The 16,760-nt window shown below is 42.3% G+C and overlaps 1 protein-coding gene across 2 annotated transcripts in view; it reads left to right on the top strand.

Annotated features, from left to right (window-relative positions):
• The window catches only part of fbn2b (fibrillin 2b), a 22,083-nt gene extending 7,333 nt beyond the window's left edge, over positions 1–14,750 (top strand). Inside the window, exons 14-47 of one of the 2 annotated variants that reach the window (XM_019880159.1) lie at positions 1,013–1,135; positions 1,237–1,359; positions 1,471–1,596; positions 1,689–1,811; positions 1,933–2,055; positions 2,393–2,554; positions 2,980–3,048; positions 3,122–3,247; positions 3,329–3,454; positions 3,541–3,690; positions 3,781–3,852; positions 4,126–4,251; positions 4,329–4,454; positions 4,749–4,874; positions 4,955–5,071; positions 5,857–5,985; positions 6,063–6,182; positions 6,261–6,386; positions 6,590–6,742; positions 7,280–7,345; positions 7,434–7,559; positions 8,051–8,170; positions 8,286–8,408; positions 8,499–8,630; positions 8,788–8,913; positions 9,052–9,258; positions 9,498–9,623; positions 9,737–9,859; positions 10,871–10,987; positions 11,073–11,201; positions 11,297–11,416; positions 11,992–12,223; positions 12,428–12,584; positions 13,154–14,750. In XM_019880159.1, coding sequence (XP_019735718.1) covers positions 1,013–1,135; positions 1,237–1,359; positions 1,471–1,596; positions 1,689–1,811; positions 1,933–2,055; positions 2,393–2,554; positions 2,980–3,048; positions 3,122–3,247; positions 3,329–3,454; positions 3,541–3,690; positions 3,781–3,852; positions 4,126–4,251; positions 4,329–4,454; positions 4,749–4,874; positions 4,955–5,071; positions 5,857–5,985; positions 6,063–6,182; positions 6,261–6,386; positions 6,590–6,742; positions 7,280–7,345; positions 7,434–7,559; positions 8,051–8,170; positions 8,286–8,408; positions 8,499–8,630; positions 8,788–8,913; positions 9,052–9,258; positions 9,498–9,623; positions 9,737–9,859; positions 10,871–10,987; positions 11,073–11,201; positions 11,297–11,416; positions 11,992–12,223; positions 12,428–12,584; positions 13,154–13,528 — 4,625 coding nt within the window. In that variant the 3' untranslated portion in view covers positions 13,529–14,750. The remainder of the gene's footprint in view (positions 1–1,012; positions 1,136–1,236; positions 1,360–1,470; positions 1,597–1,688; positions 1,812–1,932; positions 2,056–2,392; positions 2,555–2,979; positions 3,049–3,121; positions 3,248–3,328; positions 3,455–3,540; positions 3,691–3,780; positions 3,853–4,125; positions 4,252–4,328; positions 4,455–4,748; positions 4,875–4,954; positions 5,072–5,856; positions 5,986–6,062; positions 6,183–6,260; positions 6,387–6,589; positions 6,743–7,279; positions 7,346–7,433; positions 7,560–8,050; positions 8,171–8,285; positions 8,409–8,498; positions 8,631–8,787; positions 8,914–9,051; positions 9,259–9,497; positions 9,624–9,736; positions 9,860–10,870; positions 10,988–11,072; positions 11,202–11,296; positions 11,417–11,991; positions 12,224–12,427; positions 12,585–13,153) is intronic. The other variant, XM_019880160.1, reaches the window with a different exon arrangement.
• Positions 14,751–16,760: the final 2,010 nt, after the last annotated feature.

The following is a 16,760-nucleotide window of genomic DNA, read 5'->3' on the forward strand; positions in this document are numbered from 1 at the left end:
TGGAGACACAGAGGCGCACGCAAAAACACACACACACACACACACACACACACACACACACACACACACACACACACACACATCCCCCAATAGCCACTATACACAGAAAATTTATATCGTATTTTCTGCACTATAAGGCGCTTCGGATTATAAGGCACACCTTCAATGAATGGGCCTATTTTAAAACCGTTTTCGTGTGTAGGATGCACTGCATTATAAGGCGCATAGAATAGAAGCTACAATAGTGTTTGCAGTTGCGCTATGCATCCACTCGATGGCGATACACTTAAGGGAATACAATACAATACAATACAGCTTTATTTATAGAGAAGAACCTTCATAACTGATGCAGCTGAAACAAAGCCATGAGAACTGGTCACAAACATAGACATGAAACATAAATACAAAAGGCATTACAAAACAATAAATGAAAGACAAAAGTTATGAAGACAATTAAGTGAACAAAAAGACACACAAACCTCGTGGACTCACAACCACAAAGGGCTAAATATCCTTAGAAGTCTTGCTTGTCTCCTTCTTTCTTCATTTAGTCAGTAGTTACTTATGCTGTTGGTATTATCGCCGTTTTATTATGACTGCGCAGAGCTCACAAAGTAGTTTTCTGTTTGAATCTATTTTGGCTGAATACAATTATTGTCAATTAGTGTCGGGCAGAACCCTTGCAGGTTACAATTGGTTTCTGCTCATAGTCACCACTAGATGGCATAGGAACACGAACAGGGAAAGAACTCAATGGGCAATGTAAAGAGACTGACATATATAAGGCACATTGGATTACAGGGCGCTCTGTCAGCTTTTGGGAAAATTGAATGCTTTTAGATGCGCTTTATAAGTGCAGAAAATACGGTAATCATCCAACATGAACCAAAGAGTTACACATTGTAAACATTGCCACACACTGTTCAGTGTGAATTATTCTGTCAACCTTGTCATGATCATGATTATAATGCCAATGAATATTGTTTATAACACTTCTTGAATATATTCGCAGATATTGATGAGTGTGAGATCGGAGCCCATAACTGTGACATGCACGCCGCATGTATCAACGTTCCCGGAAGCTTCAAGTGTCGGTGCCGGGATGGCTGGGTGGGAGATGGCATCAAGTGTGTCGGTGAGTGTATTTTCTATTTCCATTCCAATCGGACCACTTTTATTTGTCATGACAAAGTGATTGGCCAAAGCTTTACTGAGAATGTATCATTCTTCATGTAGATCAGGATGAGTGCGCCGCAGAGGACCACAACTGCAACCTGAACGCAGACTGCGTCAATACGCCAGGATCTTTCAGATGCACATGCAAGGAGGGCTTCAATGGAGATGGCTTTTCCTGCTCTGGTAAGACCAAAAAAAAAACCAACTTTTTTTCACCCCCCCCAATGACACATTTTGATTCTCATTTAACCAGAGCCGTTGTCACTGACCGTGCACTGCCCTTTTGTCCCTCAGACATGGACGAGTGTGCAGACAATGTCGACCTGTGTGAAAACGGCCAATGCCTCAATGCTCCTGGAGGCTATCGTTGCGAGTGTGAGATGGGCTTCACCCCAACAGAGGACAGCAAGGCCTGTCAAGGTCCACACCTCCACCACTTCTGCACACTTTATTCAGTGACATTATTTGTTATGGACTAGATATTTTTTAAATTCCCTGATCTTTCCCCACAGATATCGATGAGTGTAATTTCCAGAACATCTGCGTATTTGGAACATGCCAGAACCTTCCAGGGATGTTCCGCTGTGTCTGTGATGATGGTTATGAACTAGACCGTAGTGGAGGAAACTGCACAGGTTAGCGTCAAGGCTGCAACAAAATAACGCGTACATTTTTTTTTCTTCAAACACCGAGGTTGGCTTTTCAAGGTGAGATGGTCCATTAGAATTCACTTTTTTATGCCACTGTGTACCCCAGACATCAATGAGTGTGCCGACCCAGTGAACTGCATCAACGGATTGTGCGTGAACACTCCAGGAAGTTACCTGTGCAACTGCCCGTCCGACTTTGAGCTCAACCCGACTGGTGTCGGTTGTGTAGGTGAGGCAGCGCATCGTTATTTTTACTGTCAGAAAAAGCAAATGGACACAGCATGACATAACGCCATGTGTTACAGTGGGGTGAAAAAAGTCACCTATATCAGAACTGATTTAGGAAATAGATTCACTAAAAAGTACTGGATTCTTATTAGTTGAAATAAAAGAATGAAATACTGCATGATTTTATATTTTCCCAATATTTTTTGATTATAGAGAACTGCAAAAAAAATTATCACTCATGTAACTTATGGTCAGATTTTTTTTATCCTAATGCATTTGAACGTTGGATTTAATCTTTTTTTTTAAGTGATATATTTTTCACGATATCTCTCACACAGATACCCGTGTGGGAAATTGCTTCCTCGACATCCTCGCGCGCGGCGATGGAGGAATCTCCTGCAGTGCTGAGATCGGAGTGGGCGTGACTCGAGCTTCTTGTTGCTGTTCACTGGGAGGAGCCTGGGGAAACCCTTGCGAACTTTGCCCTGCTCCCAACTCGAGTATGCATGACCTCCGATCTGCTATTTGATTTTGGACGTGATCTTAAATGTTCATTCGCTGGCCACAAGGTTCGGTTCCAACGATCTGGATCCATAATAAGAGCTGCATTAGAAAGGAATGCTTTTGAGTGACACTTTTAAAGGGATTTGTTGTGGTAACAGGTTACAGTTCAGTAGAACTTTACTGTAATGCATCCATAATGAGAGTTTTTTTCTTTTTTTGGTTCCCCTATTTTGAAGAAACGAGACAAACGTTTTACAATAGATTATTGGATTATTATTAGTCCATTTTAAATTGTTTTAGACCTGATCCAGTTGTTGTATTGTACCCAATGTGGCCGGCTACATCTTTATTTCTTGCTGCAGTATGTACAGTAAATATCAGCATAATGCACCGTAAGTAACAAGCTTTGCTTTTTCACCAGCCGAATATCGGACTCTTTGCCCCGGAGGAGAAGGTTTCAGACCCAACCCCATTACCGTCATCCTAGAAGGTAAACCGTTCAACTTTCTTTTCTTCCTCAGCTCTACATGGAACAACAATTCAGTATTTGATTCATTCTCTAGATATTGATGAGTGCCAGGAGCTTCCAGGCCTCTGCCAGGGTGGAAACTGTGTCAACACCTTTGGTAGCTTCCAGTGTGAATGCCCAGCAGGTTATTATCTCAATGAGGAGACTCGCATCTGTGAAGGTAAGAAGACTCACAACCAATGATGACTGTCACTTCTTATTTCAGCTCCGACTAACTGCACCCACCTTTCTTAACTTATAGACATTGATGAATGTACCACCCACATTGGGATCTGTGGACCTGGTACCTGCTACAATACTTTGGGCAACTACACATGCGTGTGTCCCCCTGAGTACATGCAGGTCAACGGAGGAAACAACTGCATGGGTAAGTGACATCATAACCAGCATCCTTAAATGGGGAGGGTGGGGGGCAGAATTTTGTGCTGATTCTGTTCTATCTGTGAATTTCAGACATGAGAAAAAGCGTGTGTTATCGCAACTTCAATGACACATGCGAGAACGAGCTGTCGTTCAACATGACCAAGAAGATGTGTTGCTGTGCGTACAACGTAGGCAAGGCCTGGAACAAGCCTTGCGAGGCCTGCCCAACTCCCGCCACCTGTGAGCATCACCTTTGTAAACAAAAATGTCTCACTGAGAAACAATTAAAAGCATTTCCGTTCATGTTGCACCCGTCCTATCGTGTTTCAGCTGAATATCAGTTACTTTGTGGTAACCAGGCCCCTGGCTTCATCATTGACATCCATACTGGAAAGCCCGTTGGTAAGTCATGACTTTCAAAAAAAAAATTGCATCACAACAATATGAATCCACTGGTTGGCAAGTGCAATTTAGCCAATCAGAAGACAGTAAAGCAACAGCAAAACCTCGGTTGTGAGCTTGAATGTGCATGTTCTGAGAAAAGGCACGTGTATTTATATCCTATTGAATATGTAAAAAAAAAAAAATAAATCAGCCCTTGTGTGGCTTACATGGACAAAATCAAATTAGTTGACATCCATCCATCTAACTATCCTCTGTTGTCATTATGTGTAGATATAGATGAGTGCAGGGAGATTCCCGGTATCTGCGCCAATGGCGTATGTATCAACCAGATCGGAAGCTTCCGTTGTGAATGTCGAATGGGCTTCAGCTACAACAACATCCTGCTCATATGTGAAGGTAACCCTTCTAAAATAACAGGCAGCCAAAAAAAGCAATACCGCCCGGGTTTGATGTTGCATGTGTGTCCTGGACAGATATTGACGAGTGTAACAGCGGGGACAACCTGTGCCAGCGTAACGCCAAGTGTATCAACATTCCCGGCAGTTACCGCTGCGAGTGTTCGCCAGGCTTCAAACTCTCCCCAAGTGGAGCCTGCTTGGGTGAGTGCATACTCCTTGGAGTTTGTCCGCGCACAAAAAACGATTCCGTTCATTCAGCATCAGCACTTAAGCAAGTGTCGAAAAAGATGATGAATGGGAAGTTCTCACGATTGTTCAACGATAAACCAACAGTTCATCATAGTAAATTGCTACAACGTTAAGTGTAAGCATTGACCCTTTCTGCAAATCCGTTTTTTCCACACTCCTTTCAACCCAAAAACTGTTAACGTGTCTTGGCTACTGAGAAAGTGTGTGTGAGAATGCTGACATCATCCTCTCCTTTTGTTCTGTTAGACCGCAACGAGTGCCAGGAGATTCCCAACGTGTGCAGCCACGGAGAGTGCATTGATACCCAAGGCAGCTACCGGTGTCTCTGCCACAACGGCTTCAAGGCGACCGCAGACCAGACAATGTGCATGGGTGAGAGGGGCTGATCCACAACCGATCGTATGACTGCTTTGTTTTCCTCAGTTCAACTCGGACATTTGATGTATTTGTAGACATTGATGAGTGCGACAGACAGCCGTGTGGCAACGGCACCTGTAAAAACACCGTGGGGTCCTACAACTGCCTGTGCTTCCCTGGCTTCGAGCTCACGCACAACAATGACTGCATGGGTATGGCATGGATTACACACTACAAGACATGGATTCCCTGATTTCGCTTTTAGCTGATGTGGTTCCAACTCATGGTGACCGCAGGATCAGATGTAACACAATAAATAACAAAAAAAATATCTGGCAGTAGCTTTACCTTGCAATTAGTAAGACAACTCTAATTCTTGAATCTGTGTCTGTGTCAGGATTTATATTCATGCTGATAATTTTTCTCTGTAATTTTTGGGATGGTCTCAATTTTTATGTTTTTTTTTTTCCTCACAACTTACAGTATATATTTTACTTTTATTTTTATGCATGTTAGAAATAAATTGTTCCAAAAAAAAAAAAAAGTAGTGTTTTAAAATAGGCTTAGGGTTTCAAAGTAGGGTCACAATTTATAACAGTATGCAAGATTAGCATTAACTTATGTAAAAAAACAGCTGATATTTTGCCAATTTGTTTGTTTTCTTTTGTTTTAACACATTTAGACATTACAGCATAAGTCAAAGATAATCACAAACAACCCCCCACCCAAAAAAGGCCTAGTTTTACCATATCTTAAGCAAATACGGCAGGACAAAGTATTGAAAACTGTCATATCATCTACCTTACTTGCTGTTAGCCTGAAGGGATCACAAAAAGAAGTTATTTTATTCCTGATATATTTATTTCAGAAACCAAAGATTTATAGGTTATTGGGATGCTAAATATGGGATCAATGTTAAAAATTTATTTTAAAATCCATATTGGTCAGGCCCTACTTTGAATGCAGAAAAGTTTACCCAGAAATGTTCTCCTTGCAGATATCGACGAGTGCAGCGCTCTGCAGGGTCAAGTGTGCAGGAATGGGCAGTGCATCAACGGAATGGGTTCCTTCCAATGTCTCTGCCACGAAGGTTATGAGAATACACCTGATGGGAAAAACTGTGTTGGTAAGTCTGATTCATGAATGAATCTCTTTAATGTTTCTAGTTTTCATAGTTAAGCATATTTTTTTTTTCCACTCCAGATATCAACGAGTGCGTGAGTCTACCTGGCACGTGCTCCCCGGGAACTTGTCAGAATTTGGATGGATCCTTCCGATGTATTTGTCCTCCGGGCTACGAGGTGCAGAATGACCAGTGCATTGGTAAAACGCAGACATGGACACTTCTTCCACAATATCATCTTCTCTCCTTCATGTTCTCGTGCCCTGTCGTCTTTTCAGATATCAATGAGTGTGAGGTGGAACCAAACCTTTGCCAGTTTGGCACCTGCACCAACACCCCTGGCAGCTTTCAGTGCACCTGCCAGCCGGGCTTCGTGCTTTCTGACAACAAGCGGCGCTGCTATGGTGAGACAAACTCTTGTTTTTGTCTTCAGTGGCTGTAGCTCAAGAGTGGGCAGACTTTTGTGCTCAAGGGCCACATATGATTTTTTTAAAATGGACGGATGATCCTGGTCATTCGTAGAATTAAAAAAAAAAAAAGTTGAATGCCTGTGTGAAATATGTGCAATTCTTTCTCAATCCATTCATTCTGGTCTCTTTTCCAACAGACACCCGAGAGAGTTTCTGCTTCACCAAATTCGACGTGGGAAAGTGTTCCGTCCCAAAAGCTTTCAACACCACCAAAGCCAAGTGCTGCTGCAGCAAAATGCCCGGAGAGGGCTGGGGGCTTCCTTGTGAGCTGTGTCCCAGAGAGACCGAAGGTGTGTAACACACATGCGTAGCACATTCACACTGCTGAAGAAAGCCATAAGCTCTCCAATAGTACATCGTGCAAAACCATGTGCCGGATTTTACATCTGATGGTAAAACCAGTGTATTGGAACACTGCGGATTCCGTGAAGCTACTTGTAGAATGGTGGGCAGACTGAGCGAGGTGAACAATTTAGAAGAAGCAAATTGTTATTTGAGAAAACGGAAGGCTTCCATACTGAAGTCCTCTCACACAGACAACGGAAATCTTTTCCCACTTCGTCGTGAAATATGCTCGTATAATATACTGATGTGTTTTAGTGGAGTGTATGAGAGCATTTCAGCGATGTGTGCGATTGGGAGTGGCACACTAGTTTTTTCAAAGCCGCATGGATGTTAAGGTTAGACCAATATTACTTACGTAACATTCATTACTCATGTTTTTTTTTTCATGTAACCTTAAGAAATACGTGAAAAGCCTTTATTAATTTATGCGCATGATGGCATTTGTAAAATAATGGAACTGACCTTTTCAATGTGTTTTCCAGCTGCTTTTAACACGTTGTGTCCCTACGGCCACGGAGCGCTGCCCGGACTTGGCGATGCTCGTGAGGGTGCGTGCTACATCATGAAGCCAATATGATGTACCGGTAATACTGTGGACATACACCTCTAAAACATGCTTTTTTTTCCCGCGTGTAGATATGAATGAGTGTCTGGATAACCCAGGCATCTGCCAGAATGGCATCTGCATCAACACCGACGGTTCGTTCCGCTGTGAATGCCCCTTTGGATACAACCTGGACTACACTGGAGTTAATTGTATTGGTACGTTACTTCATATTCGGATTTGAGTAAAAAAAAAAAAAAAAACGTCATTTTTGTTTTTTTTTGGGCTTTAATTTAATGATACGTTTCAGCACAAATTTGCCACAGCGAAGAAAAATAATTTCAGTTGTTGTAGAGGAATTTTGGATTGATGATAATCATGAATGTTTTTTTTATGGAAGCAATTACTGTCAAAATGACTTGAACATTCCAACCCTCAGTAATTATTGTTTCATCTGTATTTTTAAACTTAATGACTTTTAAATTGTTATCTGCTGCATTTCATCTGTGATGTTGTTTAATATTCGTCATGAGGTCATTATACTTGTCATCAAATACGGTAGATGAGAATACATTTTCCGCTCCACTGCCTCAGATGAAAGAAGTTATGTCCCATTTGAACGTCTGCTTTCGTCACCAAATACGAACCAATGCCAAAGAAAGGACAACATGCAAATACGTCTAATGATCTCTTCTCTTGACCCCTGCAGACGCGGATGAGTGCTCCATTGGAAACCCTTGCGGAAATGGAACCTGCACCAATGTGGTGGGAGGCTTCGAATGTTCTTGCCAAGAGGGCTTTGAACCCGGACCCATGATGACATGTGAAGGTCAGTCATCCACATACACATTATTTATGATGATGATGATATTATTATTATTTATTACATGTATCTTCTGCTTTGTTTAATGGTGAATTACAGCATTCTTCTTTCCCCTCCGCAGACATCAACGAGTGCTCAAAGAATCCTCTGCTATGCGCCTTCCGCTGCGTGAACACCTTTGGCTCCTACGAGTGCATGTGCCCTACGGGCTACGTGCTGCGAGACGACCAGCGCATGTGTAGAGGTGAGAAGATTGTCACCAATGTACTTCTTGAAAGAACATTTTGCTGTACTGGCTGATGAATATTTAACCATTGGCTTTTATCATTATTAGACCAGGATGAGTGCTCAGAGGGTCTGGATTACTGTGACTCCAAGGGTATGACGTGTAAGAACCTGATCGGGACCTTCATGTGTATTTGCCCACCTGGCATGCAGCGTCGGCCTGATGGAGAGGGATGTATGGGTGAGAAAACGTGATCTTGCTTGAAAGATTTAGCATTGTATGTGTGTAATGTGCACAGCAACATAAATGCATTGGGAGACTACGAATAGAATAGAACAGAAGGGACTACTTATACGAGTGTAAAAAAAATGTTCATTTCTTTCCTTTCCGCCTGCAGACTTGAATGAATGCAGAGCCAAGCCTGGCATTTGTAAGAACGGACGCTGCGTCAACACTGTGGGAAGTTACCGCTGCGAGTGCAACGATGGCTTCGAGCCCAGCTCCACTGGAACTGAGTGTATTGGTAAGGCATTGATTACCTACTCTAATACGCCCTGAAAGGAGAAGTCGTAGTAATTCAATCGAGTTGAAGCCCACAAAAAAAAACAAAAAAACATGAGTCATTCTTTTTTTTTTGTTTTTTCCCCCCACCCTACTCCAGACAACCGTAAGGGCTTCTGTTTCATGGAGGTCCTGCAGACCATGTGTCAGCAGTCATCCACCAACAGGAACAGTGTGACCAAGTCCGAGTGCTGCTGCAACACAGGTCGAGGCTGGGGCTTGCAGTGTGAGCTCTGCCCACTGCCTGGCACCGTCCAGTACAAGAAGATGTGCCCTCTTGGGCCCGGCTACACCACAGATGGCAGGGGTGAGTAGCTGAGTAATCGGACATTAAAACAATCACCCAGACACATGTGGGGGGAAATAGTGTTCTGGTCCGACAAAACCAAGGCTGAACTTTTTGACCATAATTCCAAAATGTGTGCTTCCCCAATATGCAAGCCAAACACAACACTGCTCATGTGCAAAAGAACACCTGTCCTACAGTGAAGCATGGTCATCGTCACGTTTTATCTCTGTCTCATATTCTTGCGACTTTGCATCCAGATATCAACGAGTGTCAGGTGATGCCAGATCTGTGTCGCAACGGTCAGTGCATCAACACTATCGGATCCTTCCGCTGCCACTGTAACGTTGGATACAAGACCGACTTCACTGCTACCTCATGTGTCGGTAAGGCTGACCTCCATCTTAGAATGATGTTCGTGTCGCATTTTCAGCCTTGTTTTGAGAATGCGACAGCTCCCCTGCTTCCTATTCCTCATCTATGTTTCATGTGGTTGCAGACATGGATGAGTGCTCACTGTCTCCCAAGCCGTGTAACTTTCTGTGTAAAAACACAGAGGGCAGCTACCTCTGCTCCTGTCCAAGAGGATACACCTTGCAGCCTGATGGAAAGACCTGCAAGGGTACACAGATTCGAGCATGCCATTTGCTCTAACCTTTTTATTATATGGATTAATAAATACCTTTAATACCGTATTGGCCCGAATATAAGACGGTGTTTTTTGCATTGAAATAAGACTGAAAAAGTGGGGGTTGTCTTATATTCGGGGTCTAGACATTATACCCATTCACAACACTAGATGGCGCCAGATATCACTGAAGCGAATGCTGAACTTGACTCCCCAGGCCAAAGTGAACACGTCACGAAGAATGAAAATAAAAATAACGGTAGCACGAAGAAGAAAAATAAAAAATAGCGGTAAGAAAGAAAAGAGAAGAAAATAATAGAAGAGATACTGTAACAGAAAATGGAGAAACGTAGCGACAATCTGGAGAAAAGTGGATCGAAGATCGGCCAGGTTAACCGGCAGCTGAGGAGAAGTTATGATGTAATTTACATTTCAAAAACCAAAAGCCATTCATTTACGAATGTGATTGCACTTGAGTTTGCATATTTAAATGTTCAGATATTAAGATTTCAATGAGGCAAAATAACATGCTTTTTCTCTCAAATATATTGTTATTATCATTTGTTTCAGATGTACTGTAATTATTTTCTGTATGAAAATTAATTTGGTGTTCAAAAAGTCTTTTTTCAAACTTGAGTCTTGAAAAAGAGGGGGTCGTCTTCAAATGAGGGACGTCTTATATTCGGGCAAATATGGTAATCTCCGATGAACTACGATGTTATTTAGCTATTTTTCTAAGAATGTTCACTTTAGGATTTGGACAGAACTGGTTGCCAGCCAATCGCAGTATTTTAGTCATGTTACATCTTCATTCCTGTAAATATTATAATTTTCTTCAGTTGAGCCCCAATTCCGTGTGACTAATTTTGGGCCTCAATAACACATTTTCATAAATGTCTTTTGTAGCCTTTCACTGACAGATTTTGTGGGTGGCAATCACGTAGCAGAAATCTGGGCTATTTTATTTATTTATTTTAAATGCAGTGTTTCTTCTCTCTTGCTAAGATCTGGACGAATGTTCCACCAAGCAACACAACTGCCAGTTTCTTTGTGTCAACACCATTGGAGGTTTCACTTGCAAGTGCCCTCCCGGCTTCTCTCAGCATCAAACCGCCTGCATAGGTGAGTGGAAGATAGTGTCCACTTACTGTCAATCATCTTTGCATGCGTTGAGCGAAGTAGTTAACAATCTATTCCGATTTTTCAGACAACAATGAGTGCATGGGTCAGAACAGTGTGTGCGGTTCTCAGGCTTCTTGTGTCAACACTCCTGGTAGCTTCAACTGTGAGTGCTCTAAGGGCTTCACTTTAGACACTACGGGCCTGGAATGTGAGGGTAAGTAACCCTGAAGTGAGACATCGGTCAGATGTGACCAAACCGGGATAACATGTTTGGATTTCAAAACACCAAAACACTCCTATGTTTGTCAGATGTGGACGAATGCAGCAGTAACCACCGCTGTCAACATGGCTGTCAGAACATGATGGGAGGATTCCGCTGCGGCTGTCCTCAAGGCTACGTGCAACACTACCAGTGGAACCAGTGTGTCGGTGAGTCGCACTGACATCTCCGCTCTGCGTCACAATAACAAATATTTCCTTAAACTTCGAATTGCAATTCCTACAGAGATGGAGTGAGGGCAATAACAATGAGTGATGCATAACAGCATCTCTAAAGGGGCCGTGAGCACCATAGCAGGGGTCTTGGAAACGATTCTATGATAACAGTGTTTTCTTACACCACATTTCAAAGTTGTTACATTAGTGGGAACAAGAGCTCCCATTTTTTTTTTTTTGTCTGTTGTTTGAGTTGAGTTGATAACATTTTATATATTTTGTTCAGTGCCAGACAACAAGGAAAAAAAGAAGGAAATCTGATTTTTTTTAAAATTCTTTTTGGGGCATTATTCGGTTGTCCAGGTATACCTAATGAAGTGGCCAGTGAATGTATCATGGCATACGTTTTGGTGTCAGTCTATTCATATGATTTTTGTTCACTTTGGCTTATTATGATAATGGGCGTTGCATTTTTAGCTTAGTAATATGTATTGCATAGTAAAAATATTTTTATCTTGTGCTTTTGTTGAACAATTTCTTCCAGTCATCATCTGTCCTTTTCTGTGCAGATGAAAATGAGTGCCAGTCAGCCTCAATGTGCGGCTCAGCTTCCTGCTACAACACGCTGGGTAGCTACAAGTGTGTGTGCCCCTCCGGCTTTGACTTCGAGGCCGCCGCTGGGGGCTGCCAGGATGTGAACGAGTGCTCCATGGGAGGCAACCCGTGTATGTACGGCTGCTCCAACACGGATGGAGGATACCTTTGCGGCTGTCCTGGCGGCTTCTACAGGGCTGGACAAGGGTGAGGGATGAATACAGTGACCTCCAATGCCAAACACAATCTCTTCTGCAGTGACTTACAAATTGTCCGAAACAATAGAAGATTAACCTCTGTATTTGTTTGATTGGATTTGATCTGATCACTAGTCCATCACGCTGCTGATTATGAATAAGTATTTCAGTTTTATTTGTCTTATGTCATGTTTTTGATTGTGTCTCCATCCAGTCACTGTATATCGGGTTCAGGCTTCACGAACCAATTGGGTGCAGAAGGCGAGGAGGACGACAGTCTGTCTCCTGAGGCCTGCTACGAGTGTAAGATCAACGGAGGAGGAAAGAATGGACGACACAAACGCAACGCAAATGAAAATGAGCTTGATCAGGTAAGTCAGTCTTCGAGCAAGACGATTCGGAACGCTTGTAAACAGTCGGCTCCAGGATAGCAGAATGTAAGTGACTAGCGCTGACGTGTACTGAAACCATCACAAATACTTGTTGGATTTTTTTTATTGGACTGCCACATATATATTTTTAAAATTTACTTAAAAAAAAATAATGACTGCTTTATAAGCGGTCTCGATAATGGAATCAACATTTTTAATTATTGTCAATTCCTATCCATAATCATCTGGTTTAAAAAAATAGATTGACAACATTGTGCAATCCATTTCACTGTTTCTTCTGTGCAGTTAACCTGAGTAACAGCAAAATCACGCTTTAGTGATCATAGCCTTTTTTGTCAGATAACAGGGAAATAGATCGTGTCTACCACAGCCTATTTTAAGTCAAACAGCACCATTCAGCGGTAGGCTACGATCACGATGCTAATCCTCCCATACCCAAGATTAAGGCATTTCGAGAAGGGGGTGATGTCATCGTGATTTGTCCGATGGTCTTTGTATGAGAGACATGATAATGACGATGTCCAAATCGAATTTGTGATCCATTATAGGAGCCAGTGAGTCTGGCCAGCGTGGACACGGACGCCTCCATCCCTATGAATCTTTCTTTGGCCTCGTTCCTCAACAAGGAACCTCTGTTGGAGTTGCTGCCCGCCCTGCAGCCGCTGGAGCACCACGTGCGCTACGTCATCACCCACGGCGACGCCAGCGAACACTTCCGCCTGGTGGAGCGCCGCGACGGAAAGAGCGTGCTGAGGTTGGGCAAGAGGCCGCCTCCCGCCGGATCCTACCGGCTTGACATCGCCAGCCTTCCCCTGTTCGGGCCCCGGAGAAGAAACCAGCTGGAGGAGCAGCACGACAAGGACTACCTACGAGGGGAAATAGGGGACGCCCTGCGCATCAAGCTTCACATCCACCTGCACTGAACGCGCTTACAAGCCGCCGCCCCTGGACTGACCCCCCTGAACCTTTGAGTTTTAACCCGCCTTTGTATCCAGCAGAGGGTTAACCGGGGGCTATGAAAGACTAAGGCAATCAGCCCAACTTTACCACCACTTTGTTACTGTTCATGTTATTATGTGTTCATGTTTTGTGTGATTTAGATTTTCCTTTTTTTTTTTAACCATGATTACTTGTGTCCATCCTCCTCTTCCACAACAAGCACTCCTGTGGAGCAGATCACAGTGAGGTGCGTCGAGCGCCCCCCACCCTAATGCAGGGCTTCTCAATAAACTGGGATATTATTGAAACGTAATTTATTTCAGGAGTTCAGTGCACAACATGAACTGAATCACCTAAAGGCAAAATTTTACCATCTCAAGAAATAAGAATATTTCATCAGAAACGATCAAAATCATTTTTATGATCGTAATTAGAGAAGACATAAGATGAAAATTATTTTAGAAGCTATTTAATATATGACCTTATATTTTGAATTTGAAATAAATGCACTTTTCTACAATAATCCAGTTTATTGAGGTGTAATTATAAAAGACATAATGGCACACAAGTCCATGAAGCACTTTTGTAAGCAGGCAAGTTAAAAAAAGAAAAAAAAAAAAGCACAACACATGAGGGGATTTATAACGAGGGGGGAAAAAGTGCTGAGAGCTGCCATAACCGTCTTTCTGCATGCATTTAAAGTAATCCAGCCACATCTGACAAGGAATGAGGCATCATCATGGCACCTCTCTGGGATATTCATTTCAAACATCTCGCTTCATGCGACTGTTTCGAGTCATGTCACGGGGCCGTTTGTGTGAGAGGGCCGCAACTGTAACGCAACATTTCAGGTTCATCAATTCGCACTTGGTTGCATGTGTTAGGTTACCTCAGTGCTTCTCACCCAGTGCGATGCTGACATGCAAACCAAAGAGGGTGCTATCGTCATGAGCAGGGAATACTACAGCCAGCAGCTTTTTCCAAAGAAGCTAGATCAGGTCACTTTAGGATTAATTCCCTTTTTAGGGATTTAAGAGTGCATTGATTCTTAAGATAGGAGGGGTCAACTGATAGGAGGCAACAGTCATCTGACCAGAATTATCTTCTTTATATGGGCTGAAACATGTTTACACCACAGCACCAAATAGTACCAGTCTTGACAAGCTGTAAGGTAGAGTGATTACAGTCACAACGCATGCACAAAAATAAAACGAAACTGTCAGGTCATGCTCTTCATTTCTCATATTTTTTTTTCTCTCAAAGAGGAAAAAAAAAAAAGGTGCTATCGATAATCCCGTCTGCTGTACAAAGAACGCAGTCTTGAATCTGGATTGCAAAAATGACATTTGTTAAATTTTGTGCCAGGTTTTATTATTGTTGTGTTTGTTTGTGCTTTGTATTGTCTCAGTGCTGAAAAAAAAAAAACAAGATATCAAACGTGCTTCTTGAAATTGTATATTTTAAAGTAAAAAGTAGATTGTTTTTGTTTTTTTTTAAAGTCAAGACAGCCAAAGTAAACAGTAGATTGAAGGCCTTTTTAGACTAGTGACTGTTGTTCTCATCGGGAGTGTCGTAGATTTGAAATGATCAGCACTCTGATGTGAGCTTTAAGGGGAGCTTTCACTGTCTACTCTATACAATGCTAAAAGCGTCAGCGCAAACTTGACCACCTCCAGCTCGGCTCATAATGGTGCTAAATGATAATAAATCTTGTTTTGAGCATTCAAGGTTGCCGCACTGGGCCAACAGCCTAGTCCATGTTTATCACACATAACCATTTTGTCTTTTTCTAACTTGGAAATCTTTGTAACACTTTGTATCTTTATAGTGTCCTTGTGTCTCCTATTTGTCATTTGGTTTTTGGTTTTGTTTTGTTTTATCAGTTTGCCGTTTCGACATTTCAGTGCCAAACTTGAATAGTTCCTTCAGCATCATCACCTACTTGCACTGAACTATGATGTGCTATATTTGCCAGAACACCAACAACTTGGCTTGTAGTTTCAGTCCTTTTCAAAGGCAACGCTAAAGTGACAATCATCCATACACGGCACATTCATTTAGTTGAAAATCAATAAATCACATTGTTGTTTTTTTAATAGTCTGATCCTCATTTATGTGCAAAGACAAAACCAAAGACACTCTGTCATTGGCAGTCGGTAAGATATGAATGATTCACATTATCTTGTAAACTTTTGTCAAGTGACAATTTGCAATAAAGTATTGTGGGTTATATTTTTAAGTGTTGTTTCCTGGCTATCTCTTCATTACTATGTAGCGTTGCAAATTAGTTTATATACAGTCTAAAAATACTTTTTTTCTGTTTGGTGGAGCAGTTCAGAGGTTCAGATTTTGCACTATACTCCCATAAACATGCATTTAAGGTTAGGTGAGAACATGAAATTGTTCATAGATGTGAATGTCATTGTTTATGGTCATCTATGTGTCCTACAGGTCAGGGGTCCCCAACCTTTTTTGCCCCACGGACCGGTTTATGTCAGACAATATTTTCAGGGACCGGCATTTAAGGTGTGGCGGATTAATACAACAAAATAATATGGTATGATCTGCATGAAAACTGTGGTGTTTTCGAAATATAATAATAAACACAAGGAGCGTCTAATCTGGCCGCAACACTCTGATGCTAAGGTAATGTTTAATGCCTTCAAAATACATACAACGCAAATTCAAAGTGCATGAAAATGACGACTCACCACAGCCCCGAGCTTGATTTTCTGCAACCAGACGGTCCCATCTCGGAGTAATAGGAGACAATGACACCTCAAGTGTGTGGTTTATGTCCAGTCTACTTCGTAATTTTGTTTTAGTCGCCATTGCTGCAGAAAACCCACACCTCACACAGGTCGGATGTCGGAAATAGCAACAGTGCTATTGTGGCGATCTCAGAGTATTCAGCCATAACTTTAATCCAGTTGTCTCGAACGTACTTTTAAGGCCGCCGTCATTTGCGATCTCCAGCAGTTTTTTTTTTCTCATTTTGCTAGCTCCAGCGTTTTGTTTTTAGCGTAATCGGTCACGTGCCAAATAAGCGTAGCTTGACGTGAGTCAAGTGTGACACAGACGGATTTTTCAAAATAAAACATCTTTCGTATTCCGAAATAAATAAAACGGAATTTAGGCAAGTTCTTTCTGTGCGGCCCGGTACCAAATGCCCTGCGGACCGGTACCGGTCCGCGGCCGGCGGTTGGGGACCCCTGC

The sequence above is a fragment of the Hippocampus comes genome, unplaced genomic scaffold (genome assembly GCF_001891065.2).
Source record: "Hippocampus comes isolate QL1 unplaced genomic scaffold, H_comes_QL1_v1.1 scaffold151, whole genome shotgun sequence".
NCBI classification, from domain to species: Eukaryota; Metazoa; Chordata; class Actinopteri; order Syngnathiformes; family Syngnathidae; genus Hippocampus; species Hippocampus comes.